Source organism: Gadus chalcogrammus, chromosome 9, assembly GCF_026213295.1.
Source record: "Gadus chalcogrammus isolate NIFS_2021 chromosome 9, NIFS_Gcha_1.0, whole genome shotgun sequence".
Classification (NCBI taxonomy): domain Eukaryota; kingdom Metazoa; phylum Chordata; class Actinopteri; order Gadiformes; family Gadidae; genus Gadus; species Gadus chalcogrammus.
In genome coordinates this window covers 18,447,201-18,464,341 of record NC_079420.1, presented here as the reverse complement: position 1 = coordinate 18,464,341, position 17,141 = coordinate 18,447,201, and the positions used below count along the sequence as shown (strand labels likewise).

At 43.6% G+C, this 17,141-nt stretch overlaps 2 protein-coding genes across 5 annotated transcripts in view; one reads left to right on the top strand and one right to left on the bottom strand.

The window, feature by feature from the left end:
• Positions 1-1,078: 1,078 nt before the first annotated feature.
• Positions 1,079-13,428, top strand: LOC130389034 (synaptic vesicle glycoprotein 2B-like). The gene is made up of 14 exons (XM_056598696.1): positions 1,079-1,320; positions 2,009-2,235; positions 4,108-4,288; positions 4,983-5,134; positions 6,197-6,330; positions 6,920-7,009; positions 8,407-8,520; positions 8,837-8,925; positions 9,372-9,459; positions 9,787-9,875; positions 11,189-11,322; positions 11,753-11,953; positions 12,262-12,421; positions 13,245-13,428. The coding sequence occupies exons 1-14, from the start codon at positions 1,079-1,081 to the stop codon at positions 13,426-13,428; spliced, it is 2,085 nt and encodes a 694-aa protein (XP_056454671.1).
• A 3,643-nt stretch (positions 13,429-17,071) lies between these two features.
• Positions 17,072-17,141, bottom strand: part of LOC130389005 (aminopeptidase N-like) — a 12,806-nt gene continuing 12,736 nt past the window's right edge. For 2 of the 4 annotated variants that reach the window (XM_056598659.1, XM_056598662.1), the window contains exon 24: positions 17,072-17,141. This exon is cut by the window's right edge and continues 500 nt beyond it. The gene's annotated coding sequence lies outside the window, so the exon portion shown is untranslated. The other 2 variants (XM_056598660.1, XM_056598661.1) reach the window with 1 other exon arrangement.

Below are 17,141 nucleotides of genomic sequence, written 5' to 3'. Positions count from 1 at the left end.
TCCTATATTTTTACTGAGTGGTATTTATGTGTTATGATATCCGTCTTTTCCATGTGTATGTAACTGCTAACGATAGCAATGTAATAGGAAAAGAGCAGGTTGAAGATGATAAGCAGATGTGTGAAGTGCAGAGGAAAGCAAAGATGGTGGACAGCAGAGGGGAACAGACAGAGAAGACATGGAAGGAAGGAAGCTTTCAAACGGGGGGGGGGGGGGGGGGGGAATTAAGACATGACATTGTGTAGAAGTTCAGCCTTTGAGGCGAGACAGATCTCATTACAGCATCGTGCTGTTCAAGAAATGTGCGCATGAAATGTGTGTGTATGTGTGTGAGTGTGTGCGTGCGTGTGCGTGTGCGTGTGCGTGTGTGTGTGTGTGTGTGTGTGTGTGTGTGTGTGTGTGTGTGTGTGTGTGTGTGTGTGTGTGGGTGTGTGTGTGTGTGTGTGTGTGTGTGTGTGTGTGTGTGTGTGTGTGTGTGTGTGTGTGTGTGTTTGTGTAGCCTTAGTTCCCATCGTCATACTGAGGCTGGTGTAAAGGTCTGGATTACATGTTGATTGGTCACACTGGTGGCTCCCTGCCTAGTTGTGCCTCAAACGAAAGACACAGAGGCACAGAACATACAAAGAGAGGCAGAGAGATCAAGGGAGAGTGTGAGAGATTGAGAGATACAAACAAAATATTGGAGGGCAGAAACTAATGCTGAACATGAGAGGTTCCAAGTCACATTGACATTTTTGTTGTAAGCTAATAGTTGTGACTTAAAAGTTCATTATTAAATGTTCCATCCTCATTTTGTGCTCTCTGTCAACAGGTATACAGGACGACCGGAATCTGAATCACTGAGAAGTGAGGACTTGGATTTAGCGCCCATCTACACCAGTACTCTTCCATCTTCAAGACTGTGTGTGACGGAAATGTACCCCTCAAAATAGTCAGTACTCTCTCTCTCGACACAGACTCAAAGCAACCCTTCCGGCGAAGCAAAAACATTGGGCCAAGGATCCTGGGTGTCTGCGACCCATTCAAAGCACTCGCCTACAATCCGACCAATAAGAGTCAAGGGCTGATCTGATCCAAGATGGCCGACCCGTACCAAAACAACAGGTACCAGCAGCAGGGGGGCGGCGGGGACGCCTACGGGTCGTACGGGGAGGGGGGGGGCCAGGACGGGTACGCGTACCAGGGGGACTACCCGGCGCAGGAAGAGGACGCGGCCAGCGACGCCACCGAGGGCCACGATGAGGAGGACCAGATGTACGAGGGGGAGTACCAGGGGATCCCCCACCCGGACGAGGTCAAGGCCGCGCAGCGAGCCGCCAGGTAGCTTCGATTTTATTGCCGAATTAATACCTTCTTCCTCTTTTTTTTTTTATTAAAGTTGACATGTTATGCCACCAGGTGTGAATGTGATTAGCCGTTACAAGCCGTTTTGAAAATCGGCCTCTTCTGTCATCACAAGCGGGCGTTTCCACCCGTCCTAGATGATCCGTCATACATCTCGGTGGACACGCCCAGTTGTGATGTCAGAAGAGGCTGATTTTCGGCTTTTACGGCTTGTCAAGTCTAATCACACTCACACCTGGTGTAATTATGTCACCTTTAAATCATTTGTTTAGCTCTTATCCAACACCTCTTAATGGTTTATTTTTTCCAGAAACATAGTTGTTGAAGAACATGGTAGGGGTTAGGGAGGCCTTCAGGTAGGCTGGGAGCATTTGGGTTTGGTTCCAGAATGTTTAAGCGAGCAGTCGAACCAGCAAAGTGGTTGTGTTGTTCTCGGTTCTCTAACTGTTCAAGCGATACTTGTTTGTTGTCAAAGGCACCGTAGGCACAAAGTTTTCAACACAGTCCTACGTGTTTTTCTGTTTCTCAGAATAGCCTCAATGTTTAAAACATCGCTGCCTGTTTTTCTCTAGTCTAAAGGCTTTAGGTCTTATCCAACATAACGGCAGAACATCAGCACAACGCAATCTTAACTGTGTCTCTCCCTACCTCTCACCACCCCCAGGGCCAAGTCTAGACCAGCAGGCAATGTTATCTCGGAGTTGGAGGAGTTGTCTGAACAGTATGAGGAGATCATGGAGGACTGTGGCCACGGACGGTTCCAGTGGACTCTCTTCATCGTCCTGGGGCTGGCTCTCATGGCCGACGGGGTGGAGTGCTTTGTGGTGGCGTTCGTGTTGCCCTCCGCCGAGAAGGACCTGTGTCTGTCTAACGCAGAGAAAGGAATGCTGGGTAAGTGAGTTCATGATGGCCAACATAAAAATGTTTTTTCACTCTTTCTTTTTGTTATTTTTCTTATTTTTTGCTTTATCTCGACCACAATATTCAGTCCATTGAGTCCTTCTGCAGGGATAAACAAATTATTATCAACATCATTCCATTGTAGCCTACCTTGAATTATTAACCAGCTACAAAATAATATGTATGAAGAAAGTTGCTGACATCGTTTTGTAATTAATTTATTAAAAGTATGATGCAATTAGTTCCATGAGTAATTGAAGAAAAGCCTACATTGCCTACATTGAAGCGGAAGTTTAAAAAGGTACTAGTAAAAGTTAGCACTGAACACTACTTTAAACCTAATAATATATTTAATTTCTACTTACTGTGAGAACATGCAGGATTGACGGCTTCAAGGGGAGCCATACTCGTTTTAATTAATCTTGTGCTATAAGGTCCATGATTATTCACTTGATCCAGATCATTGGAATGTTGCATGGGACAACTGGTTAACAAGGGCTAGATTAAACAAACACACTCATAAACACACACACACATACACACACACAAACACACACACACACACACACACCGCGCGCGCACACACACACACACACACACACACACACACACACACACACACACACACACACACACACACACACACACACACACACACAGTCAATAAGTTTATAGTGGAGTGGCCAATATATCATCAAATAAGAAGCACTGTCTAATTAGCTAATGGTATTACACGGAGGGAGAAGTGATTCAGCTGTTTTGGTTTGTGTGTGTGTGTGTGTGTGTGTGTGTGTGTGTGTGTGTGTGTGTGTGTGTGTGTGTGTGTGTGTGTGTGTGTGTGTGTGTGTGTGTGTGTGTGTGTGTGTGTGTGTGTGTGTGTGTGTGTGTGTTTGTGTGTGTTAGAAGGCTGAGGGGAGAGGAGCTGATGTTGCATGATGATTATGTGGGAAAAACAATTCTGAGATGAGATTTGCTGATTAAACTCGACCCCCTTTTCGACTGTAAGCCATCGGACCTCCTATGAGCACACTACGTGCACACACACACTCACACACAAACACACACACACACACACACACACACACACACACACACACACACACACACACACACACACACACACACACACACACACACACACACACACACACACACACACACACACACACACACACACACACACACTCACAATGCAGTCTTGGTTCTCTTTAGGTGCCCTACTCCTCTCTCTCAACCCCCCTCAGTTGAGCTCATACTTTTTCCCTCTCTTCCTCCACCACCTCTCCAACAACTCGCTCTCGTCTTCTGTCCTGCCCTCCTTCCCTCACCCGTGCACTAGAAGCACTGAGCCCGTGTGTGTGGAGTTGTGTTGGTGCTTGTGGGCATGTGCTCTGGTTGCTCTGAGTCAGTATTTGAGGAGCGATGCCAGCAGTCAGTCAAAGCCATTGATTTCCTCCTGTGCTGCCCTTGGGCACCATTGCGGCTGCTGGGTTTCTCTGGCGTTCTCTGGCAGAGTTTAATCGGGGGGGCGGGTGAGGGTTACTTTCTATCGATTAGCAGATGATTCACCCGCAGTGCCATTCCACAGATGGAGAAAAAGAGCCTCAGAAATTACATTGGCTAAGTAATTTCTGTAAAGAAAGTGATCAAACTTCCTAACGTGTCCTCTTTGCTTATTGCTTTTTAAATATAACCACTCATATAAGACGCAGTCCTCGTGTGCTTTGAAATCTCAGAATATCAACAGCGGTGATATTGTTGCCTGTGTGTGAGATTCATCCTTCACAGCCACCGTTTTGCACAGTCACTTACATTGTATGAGACGACTGTAGACTCAATTCTCCCCTCCGCTCTGCCCGCCAGGTCTGACTGTGTTCCTGGGCATGATGGTGGGGGCGTTTGTGTGGGGGGGCCTGGCGGATAAGGTGGGCCGCAGGCGCTGCCTCATTGTCGCCTTGACGATCAACTGCGTGTTCGCGTTCCTCTCCTCCTTCGCCCAGGGATATGGCTTCTTCCTCTTCTTCAGGCTCCTCTCAGGCTTCGGGTAAACACACACACCCTCATTTGACCTGGAGACCATGTGAAGTTAACATATGCCTTTCACTGATTGATTTACCTCCTACAATCCTCTAATGTAGCCTCAAAATCCATACATAGACGTTTGCAGACAACGTACACAGAATATGATACCCCATCTATAAATACTGGGAGCCTTTATCGACCTAAGCTATACCTGCTTCAGAATCAGGTCATCCCCCGCAGGCTTTCACCGTGCTTTAGTATGCCAACTGAGGCTTCCGTCCAGTCTTGGGCTGTGGTTTGGGCATTTCAACAGGGTATAAAAAAGGGCCAAAGTGTGTTCCCTTCACTACAAAGGACCTGCCCAGAAGTGGAGTCAGGCAGTTCACACAAGCTAGCGTTGGGGCTGGGAAAGCCAGTCTAGAACAGAGCACTGAACAAGGCCTTAATATATACATATATGCACAGACATAAGGAGAAAGGGTTTATTACATACTTCATCGATTTAATTGGTAGTGGTAAGTGGATTGGCATCAGTCCTTTTGATATTTGAGTTGATATTCAGCTAAATTCATCTGAATTCCCCTGGGGTGAGTCATTAGTAAAGTATTTGAGTATCTGATCATTTATCGTGTCTATATCTTCCATTTCTCTCTCTCTCTCTCTCTCTCTCTCTCTCTCTCTCTCTCTCTCTCTCTCTCTCTCTCTCTCTCTCTCAGTATCGGGGGTTCAGTGCCCATCGTCTACACCTACTTCTCAGAGTTTCTTCAGATGGGCAAGCGGGGGGAGTACCTGTCCTGGCTGTGCATGTTCTGGATGATCGGAGGAATCTACGCTTCCTTCACTGCCTGGGGCATCATACCCCGATACGGTAAACACACACATAAACAAACACAAACACATACACGCTGACCGAATTGTTCAAGCAGTACAAGGAGAGAGTCCTTTTCCTATTTAGTGATTGGTTGAAGAGTAATTGGGTGAGGCTGAAATCGATCCATCAGATATTAGATTTGTGTTACCGTATTTCTATGAGTTCAGGGCAAATACTGTAATTAAAGTCAAATTCAATTTGTATAAGTCCTAAAGAAAATACAAGAAAAAAATTATTCCCTCAAAAAAGTTGAAGATTTATCTCAGAAACACCTTATAGATCTCAGAAAAATAAAGCATCAAAAATCAACCAAGAAAAACACGAAGCCACATAGCAAAATGAAAACCAATCCAATTATTCCGATCAATCTCACCAGTTCAGGACAGGAGGTGGGTTCATGCAGAGGTTAGTAGACTGTGAGGTTGAGGCAGGTCCTATTATCCACACCTAGACATGTATTCCCTCAAAGAAGTTGAAGATTTATCTCAGAAACACCTTGTAGATCTCAGAAAAATAAAGCATCAAAAATCAACCAAGAAAAACACGAAGCCACATAGCAAAATGAAAACCAATCCAATTATTCCGATCAATCTCACCAGTTCAGGACAGGAGGTGGGTTCATGCAGAGGTAAGTAGACTGTGAGGTTGAGGCAGGTCCTATTATCCACACCTAGACATGTATTGAGTCTAGGGAAGAAGATATCTGGATAAACAACAAGGGGATTTTAAGTGTTAAACCATTCTTTTTTATGCTGTGTTACAATCTTAACTAACAGTTCATCATAGACCCACTTCGGAAATAAAAATTAACTGTGGGTGTGTGTGTGTGTGTGTGTGTGTGTGTGTGTGTGTGTGTGTGTGTGTGTGTGTGTGTGTGTGTGTGTGTGTGTGTGTGTGTTTGTGTGTGTGGGTTTGTGTGTGTCTGTTTGTGTGTGTCTGTTTGTGTGTGCATGTGCGTGTGTGTGTGTGCGTGCGTGCGTGCGTGCGTGCGTGCGTGCGTGCGTGCGTGCGTGCGTGCGTGCGTGCGTGCGTGCGTGCATGTATGCGTGTTTCATCCAGGCTGGGGCTTCAGCATGGGCACAGAGTTCCAGTTCCACAGCTGGCGTGTGTTTGTCTTGGTGGCTGCCCTGCCAGCCATCATCTCCCTGGTGGGCCTCACCTTTATGCCTGAGAGCCCCCGTTTCCTCCTGGAGGTCTGTGCTGAACTCACATGCATGCCTCCCATGTAAACAACTCACTACACACAACTCACTATGCATTCATATTGTTTGTTTGTTGTCCTCATTTTTGTTTTGACAATCTAATCCATTATATAGATTAAAAAATGGTGTATTATTGGTTATCATTTGAAACTGACTCACTGAGGTCATAAAATATCCCAGGGCACTTATCGCAAAGAGTAGGGGTTTCCCCGGTGTCCTGGCCCAACCAGGCTCATTCAATCTGGCCCCCTAATCATCCTCCTATATAATTGGCTGACTCATTAATTCACTCTCCACCTCAAGCTGCTGTGTGGTGAGCGTTCTGGCGCAGATTGGCTGCAGTGCATTCCCCATGTGGGTCCTACACACTGGTGGTGGTTTGTGAGGTCCCCCCTTCACTGTAAAGCGTCTTTGAGTGTCTAGAAAAGCGCTACATAAATTCAATCCATTATTATTATTATTATTATTATTATCATGAAATGTATCCCTAATCATCGCACAGTTGTGTGTAACACCATGTTGTGGTTGTGTGTGTGTGTGTGCGTGTATGTGTGTGCGTGTGCGTGGGCTTGTGGAGCAGAATGCTAAGCATGACGAGGCGTGGATGATTCTGAAGCGGGTGCACGACACGAACTGGAGGGCCAAGGGCCAGCCGGAGAAGGTCTTCACTGTGAGTGCCGCACCCAGAGCCCTCACTGTGTCCATCGATGGCCTCACACAGAGAGCCCTTATGAGCTCTGTCATATTGTATGTGCTCAACACACTGGTTCTGCTTCCATCACTCCACTGTCAACTCCCTTGTTATTCATATTGGAGATGGTAACTTTTGGTCTGCTTGTACATATATTGTATTGTATATAAGTCGGATGAGAGCGACAAAAACACACAAAAGAAGCTGACCGCGATCAAAGCAAATTGGATTAAAGTGATTAGGTTTAAGAATGTATGCATTTGCATTTATAAATATAATTTCAAATAATTGCCTTATAATAGTATATGTTTCCATTAATGCCAATGCAAAGTTTCAAAAATTCCCCTGAAAATAAGTGGGAGAAATGTACAATAGATTGTGGAATACACACTGCCCTGCTGTTTGAAAACTTCCATCCTTCCCACTTACTGCATAATTTATACACTTTCTGAATAATTGCCAAATGGCAGAAAAGGAGTGCATGAACTGCCTTTGCTAATAAGGGCTGTGTGTTAGGTTTAGCCTGCAGTAATTTAATTCCCGTCCCAGCGGGCCGTGCTGAAATGGGACTGGGACTGAACAGCTTCTGGTTAATGTGCTGCATAACAGCAGCGCTAAAGAACATATGTTAATAATCTAAAGTACTTAATTAACTAAATTAATAAGATAATGAGCTAAGGGCGGACAGTCAGACAATAATGGACAGCCAGACAAGTCACAGACAGAAAGATCTGACAAACAGAAAGACAGATAGACAGACATTCAGACCATGCAGACATTAGATAGAGGGACGGACTGGGAGAAACATCCATAGATCATCACGAGGATATCTATAATAGACCCTGCAACAATAGTACACTTAGCACGTACAAGTCATTCTATCTCCATCACCACCACCACCACCACTACTTGTACTAAATCATACACGATCCAAGAGTCGCACACCGTTTTCTGCAGGCATTTATGGGCAATGAGTTTCTAAGGACCACGGCCGTCTCATTTACGTAGCAGGGGAAACAGAAGTACACATTGAGAGAGAACTACAGAGTAGCTTTTTTTTGTTTTAAATATAAAATCAAATTGAATAGTGGTGGTGCATTTACCTTTACGTTAACATTTAGTACATTTAGCAGAGGCTTTTATCCGAAGCGACTTACAGTGAGTAAATTTGTCAGAAGAAAGAGAAACCACAATATATCGCTGTCGGTACAGTAAAGTTATTCATAGAAACAAGTGCAAAACACTTACAATTGCTAGGTTAACCCATTCCCTGTATACAACAACGATAGCTAGGATAAATTGCTACACTCTATTTTTTACAACATTCAACAAGTGTTGTCCTACTGCCTAAGCTGAATGCATGCGTTGTGTTTCAGGTGACCCACATCAAGGCTCCCAAGACGGCTGAGGACGAGTTCATCGAGATCCAGAGCGCTACAGGGACCGCCATACAGCGCTGGGCCGTCCGCTCCGCCACACTCTGCAAACTGGTATGTACTACACACACGCACGCACGCACGCACGCACACACACACACACAAACGTACACGCACGCACACACGCACGGATGCACACGCGCACGCATGCACACACACAAATTTATATTATACGAATATACAAAACCTGGGATTACAGCTCCATATGGGATTAGTATTATTTTGCCCTGTTGGTTCGTTAATATGAATATCTATATAGCAAGGAAACTGGGAGCAGTTGATTGTATTCCGCTCAGGTGTATAAGGAAATCCTTTAATACATTTAATCCTAACCAGTCCTGCTTTAGTGATCTCCATATTTTACCCCCAGGTGCTAAAGAACGTAGCGTCTCTTCTGTCGGCTGAGCTGAGGATCACCACTCTCTTCCTTGCCATTATCTGGTTCTGCATGGCTTTCAGGTGAGCGTCTATGCTAGCCGTGATACACCACATACAGGGCTATCCCACATACATGGGATAATTTGGTGGTCGATACTCCACCATATTAAGAGGACCCATGAGATTAGGAGAACTTTGAAATCCAAAAGCAATGTAAATATGACGTAATCTAGGCTACATGCTAATTCTATCTTGCATGAAAAATGCTCTGGCAGTTAAACGCATCAAAGTCTCCTCAAAATGACAAATCCTTTCACAATTATTTACTATACAATGACCCAAAAAACATTACACCCAACACAATAACTAACATTCCAATATGCTTCTAAAATGGAGGCAGTCATTGCGATGCAATGTTGTGACTGCACCTGATTCTTAGGTCATGGGGGCATTTAGGGATAGGTTGAATTACCCATGATGCCACCTGGTTAATGTGTTCATGACTATTTTTGACTGTTGTGTTCCAGTTACTATGGTCTGTCCGTGTGGTTCCCTGACATGATCAAACATCTTCAGAATGAAGAGTATGAAGCAAGAGTCAAAGTGATCACCAAGGTGGGAGGTCCGCCCATCCTACAGGGACAGCCTTCAACATAAGAGATACAATGCTAGACACCCAGCAACAGGGACTTTATCCATTAAAAAGTTCAAAGCGCATGTGTAGAGCATTACCCACGTAGCTTTTAGCATTGAGCCTTTGAATAAAGTCAATCTCCATTTAAATTGTGTCTACATCAATATTGACATTTGCTTGGCTAATGACTCTATTTGAGATTATTATGTTGAGGTCCATGCAGAAAATGTCAGAGTGTGCTGCAGCTAAACTGCGAGAAAATGCCCAAAATGCTGTCGACGTAACTGATTCTTTCCTTCTCTATCAAGGTGTTCCATGGAGAGCGCGTGGAGCGATTCCGTTTCAACTTCTCTTTAGAAAACCAGATCCATAGAGAAGGAGAATACATCAGAGATGAGTAGGTCTCGCTGAAACACAGAGAGGAGCCACATCAAAAGCCTGAAGGCCCCAATAGGCTTACAACAAACTCCAATTTGGCGTGGTCGCATCGACTGTTGAGCACAGTGATGTCGTTAGGGTACAATAGAGTCCCTACGGTGTGTGGACTGTATGTCAATGACACCAGGAGTTACTCCATATCCGTCTAATCACTGCTCGAGCAGTCCATACAAATACGCATTATCCCACACAATCTCAGCAAATCTTGTTTCAAAGGGGTTCAACTTGAAATAAACCCAGAGAGGGATGTAATAGTCCACATATTTAAAGACACCAATTACTTAGGTCACCATTCATCTGATGTTGTTGACCAGTTTAACGCAGCAGTGTTCTGTGGGACTTGTGGGAAGGTTTGACTAGCCAACACTGTGCCAATAGACTCCCAATAGGGCAATGGAAGCAGAATGCAGTGCATCGTTTGGGTGTCAAACCGGTGATTTTCTCTGTGCAAACACACCATTTTGGATTTAATTTGAAGGTTATCGGGGCCTTCACATTCAATACTATACCAGGGAAACCCCAGCTCAGAGCGATCTGCAATGCTGGGGTTAACTACGGTAGTGACATAGTAAATCATTACTTGAGTCATTTGTGTGCAATCCTTGTGTACAGGGTTGATCGTTTCAATGTCAATCTTTCCTTTGATATGTGTCATCCGGAAAGATTTGGCGGATTTTCTGTTCTTGCTGATTTCATAGAAATGGTGTGCATACAGACAAATACATATTCCCTGTACAGTGCAGCCATCTATTGTTTATACACGTTTGATGTTATTCTGTATACTATATATACAGTATCTATATGTATCTATGTATATTGTTCTAGCTAAGACTCCATTCTGGTATACAAAATATCTAGTTGTATACAGTATTACGACTGTATATGCTGAAACTTCTATGCTATGCACAGAGGAAATGGACAAAAATGGGCCTTTCTACATCCCCCCTAGTATTATTTTTAATATGGAAAGGAGCATTCCACCACATTCTGATCACAATGCCTTTTCGAACTAGGATCATTATCATAGCAACGCCCAAGATGGTAAAGCCTATTTGGGTTGACCAAATACAGTTACCATCGTCTCACCGGGAAGGCCCCATTCTGTCCATTCTATATTCTAGTGCTACGAGCATCATAGAAGTAAACGTATCCTTGTACGTTTCTGCCTGCCTGTGTGTGTGTGTGTGTGTGTGTGTGTGCGCGCGGGTGTGTGTGTGCGTGTGTCCGTTTGTGTGTGTGTGTGTGTGTGTGTCTCTCATCCCATCCTAATAGGTTCATCAACATAGAGATCAAGTCAGTGACGTTTGAGGACTCTCTGTTCGAAGACTGTTACTTTAAGGACATCAGGTCCAGCAACACAGTGTTTAGGAACTGCACCATCAGATCCACTGAGTTCATCAACACAGGTAGGTGGTGGTGGTGGTGGTGGTGGTGGTGGTGTCAGCATCTAAGAAGCACTGTAGCTTCTTCTTTTTTTGGTGGGGCTCAGGAAAGTTATGGAAACTCGATTTGAGTGCACTCTACTTGATCCGTCTCATCTTATATATCGTCTTATACATCTTATATATTCTTATATAGATTATAGATGGCATAGATATAATATATGCTAATATATATTAATATATATATTAGTATTGTCTTTCAAGGCCTGTGTTTGTGTATATCACGTGTTAGTCTCTTTTTTCATTGTTTTAACAACCGCCGAGAGACGGAACCTGTCAGTTCTGTACTGTAGATAGTTCTCTATGCATCATATGGCCTCGTACCCTACCATACATTCTGTCTAGTATCTAGAATCTAGTACCAGCCACCATTCCCGCTTCCTGCTCTTCCCAGACCTGTGGAAGGACAAATTCATCGACTGTAAATTGGAGAATGTATCCTGGCACGAAAACAAACGAGGCTGTCACCTTGACGCGGCGGAGGAGAACGACGTCCTCATTTACCTGGTCAGCTTCCTGGGCAGCCTGGCCGTGTTGCCGGGCAACATCGTGTCCGCCCTGTTCATGGAGAAGGTCGGCCGGGTCAAGATCATAGGTGACCGACTCACACGTAGACCGATCCGTTTCATTGGTTGTTGTTTTTTAATACAGATATGTGTCATTGGTCTGACTGGTGCTCAAGAAGCGTTCAGCCATAACGGTGGACTCATGGTGAGGGGGGAAGCGCCCTGACCATGAAACCTTAGCTTACCCTGGGAAACACTAGGATGGTACAACTAAAAGCGAGAAGATGCATGCACAGTAGGGCAGCTCTCATGCTCAAAATCTGTACTTTTGTGCAGTGCCTCCCAAGCGGCGACCAACCATCTCCCTCTCTCCCCCCCCCCCACCCCCCCCCTGCAGGTGGCTCTATGCTGGTGTCGGCGGGCTGCACCTTCCTGCTCTTCCTGAGCTTCAGCCAGGCCGCCATCATCGCCATGCAGTGCCTGTTCTGCGGCGTGAGTGCGGCCGCGTGGAACGGCATCGAGGTGGTCACTGTGGAGCTGTACCCCACCTCCAAAAGGTACCCCGCATCCGCCGGGCTGGGTCCACCCTCAGATATCAATATGGGTGTATATATATATACTGTATATATATATATATATAGATATGTAAAAGGTAGGCTGCGACGTTTAGGGAAGGTACACGGTGAAAACAGGGCGGAGTTAGGCTAGGTTTCCTGTTTTGTTGCAGTGATTTCGAAGAGAAAGTAATAAGCGAGTGCGCAGAGCTTTCATAAAAGAAATCAATGCACACTACTTATCCGCTTCTACCAACGACCTTTGGTTGACACTAAGCAGTGGTCAATAAGGTACAGTCTGGTTCTAGATTCATTAGATCTTTATCACCAAACTCCCACTCTATCGACCTCTAAGGCCACATCCACCCCAAATACATCACTTTTGCAATTTTTAAACCTAGCGTCCACACTACCCTGGCGTTCTAGAACCCCTAAAACTGCTGCTTACCCCGTTTCAGATTGAAAGCTGACTGCTTTTTCGTCTTAAAGGGGCTGGAACACAGACTTTTGAGAACGATGACGCAGCTAAGCAACAAGAGTAGAACAGCAGAATATACTGCTTCCTGTTCACAGCGGCACGGCCATGCCCAGTGAACGGTCACGGTCACGTTTTAGTACTTCAGTACTTGACGGAAATTATTTCTGAAACAATGCCAAAACTGAGAACGTTTTAGTTTTAAAACAAAATAAATGTGGATGTTGCCTAACTCTGTCCTCTATGTCCTTTCTAAAAAACTATTTGGGACCTGCTAAGACAAAAAAAACGAATGAATTGAATTGAAGAATTGTTCTAATCCCTGACTTACCTGTCTCTGTGGTTTCCTAGGGCCACCGCGTTCGGCCTGTTGAACGCCATGTGCAAGTTGGCGGCCATCTTGGGCAGCTCTATCTTCGCCAGCTTCGTGGGCATCACCAAGGTCATCCCCATCCTGCTGTCGTTCGTTGCGCTCATCTGCGGCGGGCTGGTGGCGCTCAAGCTGCCCGACACCCGCGAGAAAATCCTCCAGTGAGAAAATCATGGCGGGGGGGGGGGGGGAGCTTGGACTGCATCAGAACAGGAGAGGGAGACGCAGGTGGGTGGTGTGTTTCGTGTCTAGAGAGAGGAGGGAGAGAGAGAGAGAGCCCAAGAGGTGCAAGTTTCAAATGTAACACCCCCTCCCCCGCAAAAAAGAACAAATACAACTAAAACATATAAACATCGAAAAACTGCTGATTTGATTTGATGGTATTATTCCATTGTGGTGCGATCAGTTGTGGCAATCAAACACAGGAAACTTGAAGCTGGGTTTGCAATATGATATATCATGAAGTCTGTTTTTGCTGCGTTGGAAACGTTTGTGTGCGATTCAGGAGTTACTGAGTGTGAAGATGTTGAGGAAGAACCCTGAAAGTTTAATAAGAAACACTAATTCAATGACAACCGAAATTATGAAAGCGGACATTGACGGGGCTGGGAAAAATGAGGAAGAGAGTAGATTCATGGCACCATTAATACAGAAGAATACGAATATGAATAAATGATATATTCATTATTATGTGTCCTCAAAGCCATATCCCAGAGGCTGAGGTTTGGTAACAACGAGCCCATGCTGATCCCATTGTGAGTTGAATGGAGAATGAAATAGAGACGATATGACAAAGTAGAGATAGTGACATGATGTTATGGAGGGACAATTCTAGTCTGGATGACTTCATGTTTCAATTTCTGACTAATTGTCATCATGGAGTATATTAAACTCATAGTTTATGACACAAAGACAGGATTTCCGCATTGCATCCACAAAACAAGCGTCATTCAATTGGTTTTATTATTATTTAAAGTTGATGGATTTTAGACATTTTTTAGTGCGTGCTCGGATACAATGAGCTGAATATTGGGACTATGGTTTACATGATGGAATGGACATTTAGGTCACCTAAATGTAATTTGATATGTTATGAAAGTAGCCAGCTACTATTAAAGTAGCTAGTGTATAAGAAGTGGTCACTTCAATTATTTTCATTTACAATTCACTTTGGTTGTGTGCACCATTGTCAATTATTATAATATATATTTTTTAATATTATTATTGAATGTGCATTACTTAATTTAAAATATGACCGAAACATGGTATAGGGCCAATCTTCATATATCTATATTGTCTATGTCTGTTTTTGTCTGAAATGGGTTATGCTGTGGTTTTGAGTAATATGGTTAGTAATGGGGCTAAGCATTTTAATGAATAACTAATGTCTCTATTTTGAGTCGGCCCATTCAGCTTTAACTTCTAAGCATAAAACATTCCAATGTTAGCAGTGTTTATGTTGACTATTTGAGCCCATGTCAACCCCTCCGTGGTATGGTTAACCCGTCCCATTATCAAAATCTTTATTTGGCTTTGCTTACACATCCCTCTCTCTTTTTGTACTGTCAGCAAAACTGGCCCTCCATGTCTTCAATGATAAAGTAGCTCAAAGTAGTGATAAAGAGAAGGGACAATCGCAGCAGCCTGATTATTTGTGTATGCGTGTCTATCCTTCCCCCTTTTTCTCTTCTTTGAACATTCACACTCAAGTCCATGCCTGCTGTATATCTGTTACCTGAAAGACCTGTGTTGAGTCCTGATATTAACAGAGATCTGAAGATATATATATATAAAGAATTATTTTCTTCAAAGAATTCAAGAAATCGATGAACAACATGAGGCCACGTTTCCATCCGACCGACTGCATGTTTGTGATTTGTGGCTTCATAACAAAACTAGGGAGTGGTTTCCTTACGTCTAATCGTATCTTGTGTAAATGCTGTTGTTGGTTCTTATAACATCCTATGTGTTGAAACTCAACATTAAGGGACAAGATGGTTTCGGACCTTATTTTTGCAGACGTGTGACCTTGCGGGCGAGTGAATGAATCAGACTGATGAACAAGCTCTAAACACTGCAAAGAAACAAAGATTTGGCCAATGCCTTAGGAAACTCAAAATCAAAGCATCTGTGGCACAACGACTGTGACACATTGCTGGTCTGTGTAAGGATGGTACAAACAGTGTTTATAACCTGATAAGAAATGCAATCAAGCTGTTGTTCACACAGCTATTTAGTTAGGTTGGAGCAATAAGTATAGGGTTAGAGGAGTGCAGAGTATAAAAAGAACATTAAGGAAATTTCCCAAACTCTTTTGGCTCAACTAAATATAACTAAAGATTATCTTTTGAAGCATGGAAGAAGTGTTGTGTTTTTTCATGCTCAGCCGTTGCAATATCCTGCTGTACCCTTGTATCAACATCTTCTACGAGTGGCTCTATCTACAGTAAACTCTGTGTGGAAACAGAGGGTTTTAATTAGGTCCTCCATCACTGCAGTTCTCTGCTGTTGTAAAAGACCATTTCAGCAACTGAATGAATTGTTTTCCTGCTTTCACATTACTGTCCCTCACTTTGCTGGGATTAAATCTGTGGAGGCTAAAATGATGTATGTATTTATTGACAAATGTCTTTGTTGTTTTTCTGGGGAAACCTGTTCCTGAGTAATGTTACTCTGTGTAGAACTGTATGACAGAAGGAAAGAAAAAAGCTTTTTGCCTCGTCTGCTTCCACTAACCACCATTCATCACCCATTTAGTTACAGTTGGAACAATGCATATGCCTCTGTGTCTCTTATCTCCTCTACTGGGCTAAATACGATCTTGAATGACAAGGGGAGGAAAGTTTATGATTCTTGTCAGGATTATGCTTATTAGCAATTTCTTTAAAAAGGGGAAAAAAACTATATTGGCCCACTCTCCGGCGATTTATAAGAACCGGTGTTGAATTTTACCCACAGCTACACTACAAAACGATAACACGGGTAACACAAATGATGTCTCCATACGGGGCTATAAGTTACCGCTACTTTTCCTCCACTGAATTTCTCCTGGACCATTAATGTGTGTGTTTGTCGACCATATAGCTTAACAGGGTTTAAGGGACTCTTGTCTTCACTGCACTCCTCCCCTCTCACCTCCTACTAATGCACAAGCAACACGACAGAGATCCAAATGGACATATTAATGATTCAAGAATCGGATGAGAGTGCATGTTGATATTTTGTTATGGCAAAGGAAAGAAAAATAAGTCAGAGTCAACCCCATAAGCGTCTCTTCAATGTGTGAATAATCAGTTGGTTTTGTCTGCTTCTCAGTGTTTTTAATCGACCACTACAGCGCTGGTCAAAGCAACAGCTGATCAATTCAATGTGTATTTTGGTATATATGTATCGATTTGCTTTTTTCTGTGTGTTTTCATTGGTTTGGAACTTTGGACCTTTGTTCAGGCATCAGTTAGGAGAAACAAAAAGCCATATTTGGTTCTTTTTTTATATTTTGTATTTATGAACTGTGTGGTTTTGGGTTGTTTCGTTTGTGGAAAAGAATGAAATCTGTTTTGTGTCAAAGGTTTACTTTTTGGTGTTTGGTTCATGTGTATCTGTGGCTGTGAAAATAATAAAACTGATTATGAAGAACACGGAAATGTTACGTTTTGTTACTTCACTAAATCCTATTACTTCATGCAACATGACAGTCAGACCATGAGACTCCCATCACAACTACACAAAAGTCACTGTTCAGTACCTGTAAGAATCTCATTAGATTCTTACAGGAAAAGAAGAAAGGAAAACCAAGAAGAAAGGAAAACCAAGATAGAGAAATTCTAACCCTGCTGTAGTCCTGTGTTAGACCCAATGGACGATGGTCTCTATTTCCC